At 60.1% G+C, this 11,787-nt stretch overlaps 1 protein-coding gene across 1 annotated transcript; it reads left to right on the forward strand.

Annotated features, from left to right (window-relative positions):
* Positions 1-5,063: 5,063 nt before the first annotated feature.
* Positions 5,064-11,787, forward strand: Ccdc124 (coiled-coil domain containing 124). The gene is made up of 5 exons (XM_090334174.1): positions 5,064-5,112; positions 7,193-7,361; positions 9,953-10,139; positions 10,229-10,343; positions 11,545-11,787. The coding sequence occupies exons 2-5, from the start codon at positions 7,203-7,205 to the stop codon at positions 11,747-11,749; spliced, it is 666 nt and encodes a 221-aa protein (XP_090190300.1). The 5' UTR covers positions 5,064-5,112; positions 7,193-7,202; the 3' UTR covers positions 11,750-11,787.

Genomic DNA, 11,787 nt, shown 5'->3' on the forward strand with positions numbered 1-11,787 from the left:
AAAGTCCATGAGACTCTTATCTCCAATGAACCACGGGAAAACCAGAAGTGCTGCTGTGGCTCAAGGGGTAGGGTGGTCGCCTTGAGCTGAAGGGCTCAGGGACAACACCCAGGCCCAGAGTCCAAGTCCTACAACTGACAATATACTTGTTTGGTCCTGGCTTTGTGGCTCACATCTCTGGTCGCAGCTGCTTGGGAAGATGCAAACTGGATTTACTTTTTTCTTCTTTTTTTGCCAGTCCTGGACCTCAAACTCTGGGCTTGGGCCAGAGATTTTTTTTCCCCCCTACTACTCCTTGCCTTGGGAGCCTGGATACCTGGTGAAATTCACTTTCCATTGAGAACCTCATGTCAGCAGCAAGAGCTGGCACTGTCAGTCCTTCCTATATTCTTAGAAGGTGGATCACAGCCATGGCTTGCCCAGGCAAAGAGCAAGATTCCAAGATTCCATTAGGAAAAAAAAAAAAAAAGGCTAAATCTAAGCCCTAGAGTTCAAACTCCACAAAAAGAAATGTGTGCACGCCAGGCACAGTGGCGGTGGCTGAGCAGGCTGAGGTCAGAGGATCGCTTGAGACCAAGAGTTCAGGCCAGCCTGGGGCCGCACAGGGAAACCCAAGATTTAAAGAAAGAAAAAAATACCAGCTTGGGTGTGAGTGAGCACTGGGTGGTGGCAGGCGCCTTCGCCAGGGTGTGAGCTGAGGGGCCGGCACCCAGCCCTGGCCCCGGGGCCCCAGTACCTCATGTTTGATGTAGGGAATCGGTACCCAAGATTGTTGCTATCAGAGAAAAGCAAGATCTCAGCCTGGCTATCGCAGGTTGGGTTGTGGTTCTGGAGGAGTGGGGTCAGCCCCGCAGAGCAAACAGGATCAGGGCAGCTTTGTGTCCCCAGGGCTGGGCTCCAAGAAGGCCCCACTTGGTCCCAGGGCGGCGGCTGGATTCCGACAGAGCTCAAACATTTGTCTTTTGTGACAAGAGACTGCAGGTGACTAAAGCCGTGGGGGAATCCAGCAGGGGAGGTGGGGGGCAGGCTGGGTCCACACAGGGGTCTCTGCAAACCAAGAAGGTAGCCAGGACAGACAGGTTTCAAGATGGCTGTTGTCCATTACACACAGGAGCCAGTGGCGCAGGTGGTAGCACACCAACAAAATCAGCCAGAATGTGAGGTCCTGAGTTCGAATCCCAGGACCAGCACACACACACATGTGCACAAAAATAAAAATGTTAAATTTAAGGGGTTAGGAGTGTGGTTCGCCTAGCATGCATGAAGCTCTGGGCTCGATTCGTCAGTGCCACACACACAGAAAAAGCCAGAAGTGGTGCTGTGGCTCAAGTGGTAGAGCTCTAGCCTTGAGCAAAAGAAGCTCAGGGACAGTGCCTAGGTCCTGAGTGCAAGCCCCGGGATCAACAAAACAACACCAAATAAATAAATGAAAATAAAACTTAAAAGCATAATTGTGCTGAGAGTGGTGGCTCACGCCTGTCAGCCTAGCTATTCAGGAGGCTGAGATCTGAGAATTAAGGTTCAAAGCCAGTCTGGTCTCAAAAGGACCTGAAACTCTTATCTCCAATTAACCTCTAGAAAACGGGAAGTGGGGCTTGGCTCAAGGGTAGGGCGGTAGTCTTGAGCTGAAGAGCTCAGGGACAGCGCCCAGATTCAGAGTTCAAGCCCCATGACCAAAAAAAAAAAAAGCATCACTGTCACTTGTCTCAATGGCTCTTTCTGGGCCCCACCCAAGGACAGCTACTGGGAGCAGACATGTGCAGATAATATTCCTCTCCGAGAATATTACTCAGTGCTGAAAAGGAAGACATTTCCTTTGAATTCTTTGACTTTTGTGTGTGTATGCTGGGGAGGCCCTTGGACCATCACTTCTTTACTTTTTTTTTTTTTTTTTGCCAGTCCTGGGCTTGAACTCAGGGCCTGAGCACTGTCCTTGGGCTTTTTCAAGGCTAGAGCTCTACTGCTTGAGCCACAGTGCCACTTTCAGCTTTTTGTATCTATGTGGTACTGAGGAATTGAGGGTCTTTGTGCATGCTAGGAGAGCACTCTACCAAGCTCCCCCCCTAATTTCCTAATTTCCCTGTTATCCCTGACACAGGCGGACCTGAAACTCCTGACCCTCCTGCCTCAACCTCTCCCGAGGAAGGGCCCGCTGGCTACTGACCCGCTGGGTGCTTGGCTTGGTTTGTAAGTACTAAGAATATAAAAGGTCTTAAAAAATACACACACACACACACACACTGTGAGTGTGAAGAGGAGCAGGACTGGGGTTTGGGTTGGGCCTCACTCCTGCCAGGCAGGCTCTGGGTCACAGGAGCCTCCACTTCCAATTCTAGGCTGTGGAGATGGCGGCCCTGGATCCTCTGGACTTCAGCCTACCCGGTGGTTGGGCTTGCAGGTCTGAGTCCAGGGTGATGGGGGGCTGCTTCCATGGAGACAGAGCTTCACCAGAGGGGATGCCGGCATCCCTCACCTCCACGGGGAGAGCCCAGGAAGGGCTGTACCCAGCACAGCAGTCCTGCCAAGATGTGGTCACCTCAGGACACTGAGAGGGACTGGGACAGGGCCAGGCCTGGAGGAGGTCAGGGCCAGTGTCAGGGCCTGGAGGAGGTTGAGTGCCAGTGTCCCGGCCCTGCTCACCCCATCCAGGCCTTGGGCTGGGCCTGCAGGCTTCTGCGGCTGTGACCTGGGCCCTGGTGAGATCCAGTCTTCAGCTGGCTGTGAGGAATGTGGTGGGAGAGACTCCACGGGGGGACTGGTCGGGAGCTCCCTAGGGTGCCAGGAGGCCCATGGGGAGAGCTTGGACGGCTCTGGCTCCCTCTTGAAGGTGGGACTTCAAGGGGGCAGGCTCAGGGAAGGTCATGTGAGGCCTGGGAGGCCTCCATTCGGTGGGGCCCCAGGCCTGAGAGACAGCCAGGCTGTAGGGGCGTCGCCTGGCTGGCCCTCCCTTGCTGGGGGCGTGGCCAAGAGGACGGTGGGACCCTGGCTCTGCTCCCACCTCACACCCACCACACTCGGGGCCCCCATGGTCCCCGCCCCCCCAGCCCAGGTATAACATGCTTGTATCAGACAATGTGGTCCGTGAACTTTGCCATCTCGATAAACTTACTGACTTTGGTCACCAACCAACACCACCCATCTACTGTCTTGAGTCAATGTTTGTAATGCTAATTATCTTTAACCAAGCGGGTTTGTCTTCCATATGTGTGTGAGTGTGTGTGTGTGTGTGTATTTTGAGTGGTGCTTTACCACTTGAACCAAAGCTCCACTTCTGGCTTTTTGGTAGTTAGTTGGAGATAAGAATCTCCTGGACGTTCCTGCCCAGACTGATTTTGAACCACTCTTCAGCTCAGTGCCCAGCCTGACTGAAGGCAGATATGAGCCACCAGCACCTGGCTTCCTTTGTGGTTTATTTTATTTTATTTTGTCGGTCCTGGAGCTTGAACTCAGGGCCTAGGCATTGTCCCTGAGCTCTTCAGTTCAAAGCTGCCACCCTACCCCTTCAGCCACAGCGCCATTTCCAGTTTTCTGGTGGTTAACTGGAGGTAAGAGTCTCTGGGACTTTGTGCCTGGGCTGGCTTTGAACCTTGACCCTCAGATCTCAGCCTCCTGAGTAGCTAGGATTACAGGCGTGAGCCACAGGCAACCAGCTGTGGTTTAATTTTGTTCCCCGCCACCATGAAAGAAAACTGGAGCTGTGAAGCTATTTTGTTCCCTCCATGAACAATATACCATCTTGACATATTTGCAAAGCTCTACTTAATGGGTGGGGCTACAGCTCAGTCCTGGGGGCTAATCTGGCCAGTGAAAGCCCTGGGTTCAACCCCCAGCATCACAGCCTGGAAGGACACGCTGACACCAAGGCTTTAGACTCCAGACCCAAAGTCCAGGAGCTCCAGTTCAGGTCTGACCCTTGATCCTACAGGCAGAGAAAAGGCATGGGGCAGGAGTGCAAACTCGTTCAACCACTATGGAAAGCAGTGTGGCAGTGCCTCAAAAGGCTAAACATAGAACTCCCCCATGACCCAGCAATTCCACTACTTGGCATTTACCCAACCACCCAGAAACAAGGACATACTAAACCCACTAGCACAACAATGTTCATTGCAGCACTATTCACCATAGCAAAGATATGGAACCAACCTAGATGTCCCTCAGTTGATGAGTGGATCAACAAGTTGTGGTATTAACACCGTATTTGTTTTAAACCTGGCTTTATGTCTGTGTGTCTAAACCGAGCCACTGCACACAGGAGATAAAACTTGTACATTGGGATTAGAATTAAAGATACGAGGGAATCCTGTTCCCTCCAGAGTCCTAGGAGACAAAGACTTATGTCCACTTACCGTAAAGATTCTAAATTTCATTTGGGGAGCAAAAACTAGATTAGTGTGTGAATGTGACACGATGGTTACGACCGGATCCTTCACCATCTCCTTGGGCCTGGCGCTGTCCCCGAGCTTCTGTGCACCTGGCTGGTGCAGGGCCACTCGAGCCCCGGCTACACTTCCAGCCTTTGGATGGTTAACGGGAGAAGAATCTCGAGGACTTTTTTTCTCCACTCCTGGGGCTTGAACCCAGGGCCCGAGCCCGGTCCTTGGGCTTCACGGGGAATCGAGCCCAGGCCTCGGCCATGCCGGGCAGGCGCCGCACCGCAGGCCCCCGGGACGGCACCGCGGTCTCGAGGCGTCCCAGCCGGGGCCTGCAGGAGCGGCCCGAACTGCCGGGCTCCTGCGCGGACCCTGGGCTCGCTCCCGTGCGGCCCAGGACCGGGCTCGGGCCCTGGGTTCTGCCCCGGAGTGGGGAGGCCGCGCCCGCCATTTTTCTTCCGGGCAGCGTCATCTTGGTAAAGGCAGTGTGGCGCCCTGGTCCTCTCCGGACTCTCCCTTCGCCCCGCGGCCCGAACCCCGCGTTGAGCCTTCGGAATGAGAGGCTTGTGAAGCCCCGCTTTCAAACGGGAAATCGCTGGCGACGGCTTGGGCCCCGGCCCGGCGCGCACGGCCTTCACCAAGATGGCGCCGCCCCTGACGTCACCGGAGCGCGCCGCCCGCCGGCGCGCGGGCCCTGCGGTGACGTCACGGCGAGCGACCGCGCCGGCGCCGGGGAAAGGAGGTAGGAGCGGCCGCGGCGCGGGCGGAGCCGGGGGGGCGGGGGCGCCCGGGCCGCGGGGCGGCGGGTCGCGGGGTGTCCGGGGCGCCCCTCGGGGCTGTGGGGGGCGCTCCGAGGCGGGGCCGCTCCCCGGGCCGTGCCCGCCTCCAGCGCGGACGCCGAGGTCCGGCGAGCTCCGGCCGCCGACGTCCCGCGCCAGGGCCGGTGTCGCGGTGGCCGGCGGCCGGGGCCCCGCGGCGCCTCTGGCGGCCCGGCGCAGGTGACGGGCACGCGGCGCCGGCCGGGCGGCCCCGAGGGCTTCCCGGAGGAGGCGGCGCGCGCGGCGCCGCCTTTCACCGCCCCGGGCCGCGCGGCCTCCCGAGTCTGACGGAGTGTGAGTGTGCGCGCCGCCCCGGACGCGGGGCCGTGGGCTCCCTGCTCCGCCCCCCAGGTCCGGGGTGGCCGGCCTCGGTGCACCCCGACCACCCCAGCCCGCGCTGCCCCGCTGGACGTCGCCTGCCCGCGCTCTTGGCGGCCGCGGCCCTCAGGTGCGGGTCACCCGCGGACCAGGCCTCTGCCCCGGGGCCCCCGCCCGTGTCTACGGCTCCCCGGGGCCCCTGGCGCGGCCGGGGTCCCCAGCGCTGCCGGCTCCCGGCGTCTTCGTGGCCGCCTGCGGTCTGCGCAGCCGCCCGGGCAGGGGTCTCCTCCGCCTCCAGGAGAGCGAGGGGCCGCCCGGCGCTCTGCCGGCGCGCTTACCAGATCGTAGGCGTTCCCGCAGACCTGGAGGTGGGAAGCCGGAGGCTTCCGGAGCAGCCACACCCCCTGAGGCCCCAGGGCTGGCCCCAGCGCTGCCCATCCCCCGGGAGACTGAGGCACAAAGAGGATGGGAGGCCCGGAGCCGGAGGTCTTTGTGGGCGCCACAGGAAGAGCCCATCTCGGGAAAATCAAACACCTGGGGCGTGGTTCATGCAGTAGATGTCCAGTTGAGAGGGAAAGCTGAGCCTTAAAGAGAGGCCGGCAGGATGAAGCCCTCCTGGAGCTCTCCAGAAAGATGCAGGAGACCAAAGCATCCTGCTGGGCCCCGAGGCATAAGGAGGAGCGAGGTGACAGGCTTGGAGTCCCCATCCCAGGCCAGCAGCCTCGTCCAGGCCGGCCTGGACTGCACACAGGGAAGCCACAGCGGCTCAGGGACCCAAGTGAGGGGCTTGCTGTAAATCCAGGATTCTGGTGTGGGTCAGGGGGGTGGAGGGGTGGAGCTGGTCTACCTGGAGGTGGTGGTGACCTCATCTCCCAGATGGTCACCCCACTCTTCCATCTCTCCAGATGCCGGGGGGGGGGGGGGGGGGGGGGGGGGGAAGCCTGGGTGGAGGTCCCCTGAGCACTGGCCAGGGATGGGCTAGGAGATGCCAAGGCAGGCCACGTAGGGCTCCAGTGTGCTGTGGGAAGTGGTGAGGACTTGTCTCAGCTGGGGAGACTGAGGCTCAAACTGCAATAGTTGCTGAGCCAGCCGGCATGTAGCCTGTGGCCCCAGTACTTCTTGCATTGCACTTTGCGCTGGTGCTGCATCGGGATCCGCCCAGCAGCCTGGCCAGCCAGCCAGCTGGGGCCTGGCGCCATAGCCTGTCCACCTGCACAGCTGTCCTGGAAGGCCAGCTGGGGCCTGGCGCAGGACGGAGCAGAGCCGGGGCAGAGCGGTGGACATGGAGCTTCCCCTGCAGCCTGCTGTGGTCATGGGCACAGGAAGAAGGTCCTCGCTCAGGTCCTGCTGTCTGGACAGCACTGTGTTCATGGCGGCATGCTCAACCCCATCCTTAGTGGGCAGGGGGAGAATGGTGCCTCCCACCCTGGACTATTACTTGGCCAAAGGAACAGAATGCCTGATAGGCTACCGCATGGTTGAAGCTCAGAGTGTGAGGCTGAGTAACAGAAGCCAGGCAGGGGCTTGGTGGGGTGCCTGGATCTGTGGGTGGACAGGAAGCAGCCCTTGACTGGTGGAGGGTCCAGGCAGATGTCCAGTGAGGGCTGTGTAGGGTCCAGTGGCTCCCTAGAGAAGCTCCATCCGAGACCCCCACCCCTCACTGGCACATGCCGCTGTCTCCCGCAGCTGCTAAGGAATGCCCAAGAAGTTCCAGGGTGAGAACAGCAAGGCGGCAGCGGCCCGGGCGCGGAAGGCCGAGGCCAAGGCGGAGGCCGATGCGCGGAGGCAGAAGGAGCTGGAGGATGCGTCCTGGAAGGACGAGGACAAACACGTCATGAGGAAGGAGCAGCGCAAGGTGGGATGCCCGGCCCTGTGGGGCCCTGTGGCCAGGGTGGGGACTGGTGCCCACCCTCTGTCCAGCAGGTGTCGCCACCACCCGGCCTGGCAGAGCCCACCGTGCCTTGCTGTCTTTTTCCTTTGCCGGTCCTGGGGCTTGAACTCAAGGCCAGTACCACTCGAGCCACAGCACCACTTCCAGCTTTTTGGTGGTTCATTGGAAATAAGACTTCCCTGCCTGGGCTGGCTTTGAGCCGCGATCCTCAGATCTCAGTCTCCTGAGTAGCTGGGATGACAAGGCGCCCATTGGCGCCCAACAAAGCACTTGGCTTTTTTTTTTTCCCCGCCAGTCCTGGGTCTTGAACTCGGCCTGAGCACTGTCCTTGGGCTTTTTCAAGGCTAATTCTCTACCACTTGAGCCACAGCACCACTTCTGGCTTTTTCTACGTATGTGGTACTGAGATGTCAAACCTGGGTCTTTGTACATGCTATACAAGCACTCTGCCACTAGAGTAGTGCCACACGTGGCTTTTTATGGCTATGATTTGATGCCCAGGGAAAATCAGTGTGGCCAGGATCCAGACAGCAGTTTTCAGTTCAGTCTCGAGCAGTGGCCCAGGCAGGAGCCCCTCCCAGGGCCTTTATCTTCCATGGGGAAACTGAGGCACTGAGGAGCAGAGGAGACAGCAGAGCCGAGAGGAAGGTTGTGCCTGCGTGTCTGGGTGTGTGACCCTGAACTCTGTCTGCACACGCATAGTGTGTGTCCTGGACAAGCTGTGGAACAACAGTGAGAGTGTGATGCATGGACATCCAGTGGGGAGCCCAGCGGGGCTCAGGCTGCTGGTGGGGGCGGGAGCAGAGCACAGCAGAAGCACAAAGCAGTTCTGTAGACCCGGCGCAGAGAGCACAGCTAGTGTCTGGGGTGGGCCCGGAACCTCCTGTGAGCCCAGCAGAGGAGGCTGAGGCGGAGGGCCTTGGACTTGCTAAGCCAGTGCTCTGTCGGCTGCATTACTTTAGAGGCAGGATCTTTTGTCTCATCTGGGGCTGGCTCAGATTCTCCCGTTCACAGGCAGTCACCACCATGCCCAGCTGATTTTATTTATCTATTTCTTTGTTTATTTTGTCTATTTTGGGGCTTGGACTCTGGGCCTGGGTGCTGTCCCTGAGCTCTTCAGCTCAAGGCTACCACCCTACCCTTGAGCCACAGCACCACTTCCCGTTTTCTGGTGGTTAATTGGAGGTAAGAGTCTCACGGTCTTTAGTTCCCGGGCTGGCTTTGAACCCCAATCCTCAGATCTCAGCCTCCTGAGTAGCTAGGATGACAGGCGTGAGCTAGCAGCAGCCAGCTTTGTTTTTATATTTATATTTTAATTAATGTATTATTATTATTTTTTTTTTTTGCCAGTTCTGGAGCTTGAACTCAGGGCCTGGGCACTTTCCTTGAGCTTCTTTTCCTCAAGGCTGGTGCTCTACCACTCAAACCACAGCGCTACTTCTGGCTTTTTCTGTGTATGTGGTACTAAGGGATGGACCCCAGGGCTTCATACAAGCTAGGCAAACACTGTACCACTGTACCCCTAAGCCACACTCCCAGCCCTCTGCTTATTTGATAAGATGGCATCTTCCTGACTTTTTGCTGAAACTAAGATTCTCCTGATCTGGGGACCAGTGCACCCAGCTTTTCTGTTGTTTAAGAGTGTGGCGGCCGGGCTGGGAGTTTGGCCTAGTGGTTAAAGTGCTTGCCTAGCATGCACAAAGACCCGGGTTCGATTCCTTGGTACCACATACATAGAAAAAAGCCAGAAGTGGTGCTGTGGCTCAAGTGGTAGAGTTCTAGCCTTGAGAAAGTCCAAGGACAGTGCTCAGGCCCTGAGCTCAAGCCCAGGACTGGCAAAAAAAAAAAAAAAGTGTTGCGGCCTCACTCATCCCAGCTAGGCCACGCTCCTGGCCCTGCGTTTTCTTTGTTAGTATACATTAACTATGTGGGGTGGGCTCCCCCATGTGATGACTGCACATGTGGACACACTGTGTCCCAGTCTCTCCCCTGCCACTTAAAACCTCTGCTTTGTAAACTCAGCTTGCCTCAGGCGCTTCTTTATTTCAGCTCAAGGAGCCAGTGAGTATTGGGGCCTTGGATGCTGCCAGCCACACGCCCGCTGGCCAGCAGGCTGCAGGACAGCTGAGCCCCTTGGGTCACTTTGCTGCCCCGGGGCTCTTGCATGACTTCTGGTGGAGGCAGAGGATTTCTGGGTGCTGGCAGGGGCAGTACTGTGAGCCCTGCCCTGCCCCTGGACTGGTGGACGGTGGTGGCCACATGTGCCCTCAGCTAGGCTGGAGGCTGGCCTGGAGGCCCAGGTAAGGTTGTCCCTAGCCTCCGTGATGGTCAGCCAGGAATGGAGTCCGGTCCAGACAGGAGAGGGGGTAAGGGGTCCGGCTCTGTCCCGAGGCCCCACCACTCAGGTGCCCAGGGCTCTTGCACCAGGCCCTGGCTGGGGTCAGTTCCGCGGGGGTCCTGCCAGGCAGGCTCTGGCGGAGATGCCCATGGCAGCGACAGGCCGGCCAAGGCTGGGGTGTGCCTGGGTCTCTGCTCTGATGGTGCCTTCTGCTCAGGAGGAGAAGGAGAAGCGGCGGCTTGAGCAGCTGGAGCGCAAGAAGGAGACTCAGCGCCTGCTTCAGGAGGAAGACTCCAAGCTCAAGAGCGGCAAGGCCCCGCGCGTGGCTGCGCCCAGCAAGGTCACTCGTGCCCAGATTGAGGACACGCTGCGCCGCACTCAGCAGCAGCACCGGGAGGAGCCAGGTGGGGCCGCCTTCCGAGGGGTGAGGACCTGCCCCAAGGCCCTGCCCAGCGGCCGGCCCCGCTCACCTCCTCGTCCACTTCCTTTCCAGCCGAGAAAGCCAAGAGCCACCTGGAGGTACCGCTGGAGGAGAACCTGAACCGCCGCGTGCTGGAGGAGAACAGCTTGGAGGCACGCACCATCGAGGACGCCATCGCAGTGCTCAGGTGCCCGGCCGGGCCGGGGTTGGGGGGAGGATGGTCTGGGGGCGGTGGGCATTCTGGGGGAGGATGGTCTGGGAGGAGGATAGTCTGGGGAAGGTGGGCAGTCTGGGGGGAGGATGGTCTGGGGGGAGGATGGTCTGGGGAGAGGATGGTGGGGGGAGGATGGTCTGGGGGGAGGATGGTCTGGGGGAGGTGGGCGGTCTGGGGGGAGGATGGTCTGGGGGAGGATGGTCTAGGGGGAGGATGGTCTAGGGGGAGGATGGTCTGGGGGGAGGATGGTCTAGGGGGAAGATGGTCTAGGGGGAGGATGGTCTGGGGGGAGGATGGTCTGGGGGGAGGTGGGCGGTCTGGGGGGAGGATGGTCTGGGGGGAGGTGGGCGGTCTGGGGGGAGGATGGTCTGGGGGGAGGATGGTCTGGGGCAAGTGGGCGGTCTGGGGGGAGGATGGTGGGGGGAGGATGGTCTGGGAGAGGTGGATGGTCTGGGGGGAGGATGGTCTGGGGGGAGGATGGTCTGGGGGGAGGTGGGCGGTCTGGGGGGAGGATGGTCTGGGGGGAGGTGGGCGGTCTGGGGGGAGGATGGTCTGGGGGAGGTGGATGGTCTGGGGGGAGGATGGTCTGGGGCAAGTGGGCGGTCTGGGGGGAGGATGGTGGGGGGAGGTTGGTCTGGGAGAGGTGGATGGTCTGGGGGAGGTGGGTGGTCAGGGGGGAGGATGGTGGGGGTGAGGATAGTCTGGGGGAGGTGGGCAGTCTGGGCCCTCCCACCTCAAGGAGACTGCCCACAGGGCGCACCCTGTGAGGGCAAGCACTTCTTGGGGGCAAGGCTGAGCCTCCTCCTGTAGGGCCAGAAATAGGCGGGGAGGGTGTTGGCTGGCCGTGGCCAGGGCCACATCGCCTGTCTCTGTGCCTCCATGCCAGGTCCGGACTCTGGGGTGACCCCTGGGCAGGAAGGACCCTGGGTGGGGCCTGGGGGTGACCTCTGGGCAGGAAGGACCCTGGGTGGGGCCTGGGGGTGGCCCCTGGGGCAGGAAGGACCCTGGGTGGGGCCTGGGGGTGGCCCCTGGGGCAGGAAGGACCCTGGGTGGGGCCTGGGGGTGGCCCCTGGGGCAGGAAGGACCCTGGGTGGGGTCTGGGGGTGGTCCCTGGGCTGGCTCGTGAGCGGCCTGGCCCAGCTCCTGATGGCCCCCGTCCCCTGTCCACTCTCAGCGTGGCGGAGGAGGCCGACCGGCATCCCGAGCGTCGCATGCGCGCAGCCTTCGCCGCCTTCGAAGAAGCCCAGCTGCCCCGACTGAAGCAAGAGAACCCCAACATGCGGCTGTCCCAGCTGAAGCAGCTGCTCAAGAAGGAGTGGCTGCGCTCCCCGGAAAACCCCATGAACCAGCGGGCCGTGCCGTTCAACGCCCCCAAGTGAGGCGGAGCTGGGGAAGCTGCCTTGCCTGCCCTGCGTCT

The sequence above is a fragment of the Megascapheus bottae genome, chromosome 1 (genome assembly GCF_031878675.1).
Source record: "Megascapheus bottae isolate mThoBot1 chromosome 1, mThoBot2.hap1, whole genome shotgun sequence".
Classification (NCBI taxonomy): Eukaryota; Metazoa; Chordata; class Mammalia; order Rodentia; family Geomyidae; genus Megascapheus; species Megascapheus bottae.

What these genes read in the sequence shown, in the direction of transcription:
- Ccdc124 (XM_090334174.1), top strand. Translation starts at nt 7,203, where the DNA reads ATGCCCAAGAAGTTCCAGGGTGAGAACAGCAAGGCGGCAGCGGCCCGG. An exon ending in GCAGCACCGGGAGGAGCCAG is followed by an intron (nt 10,140 to 10,228) that starts GTGGGGCCGCCT and finishes CTTCCTTTCCAG; the next exon opens with CCGAGAAAGCCAAGAGCCAC. An exon ending in GACGCCATCGCAGTGCTCAG is followed by an intron (nt 10,344 to 11,544) that starts GTGCCCGGCCGG and finishes GTCCACTCTCAG; the next exon opens with CGTGGCGGAGGAGGCCGACC.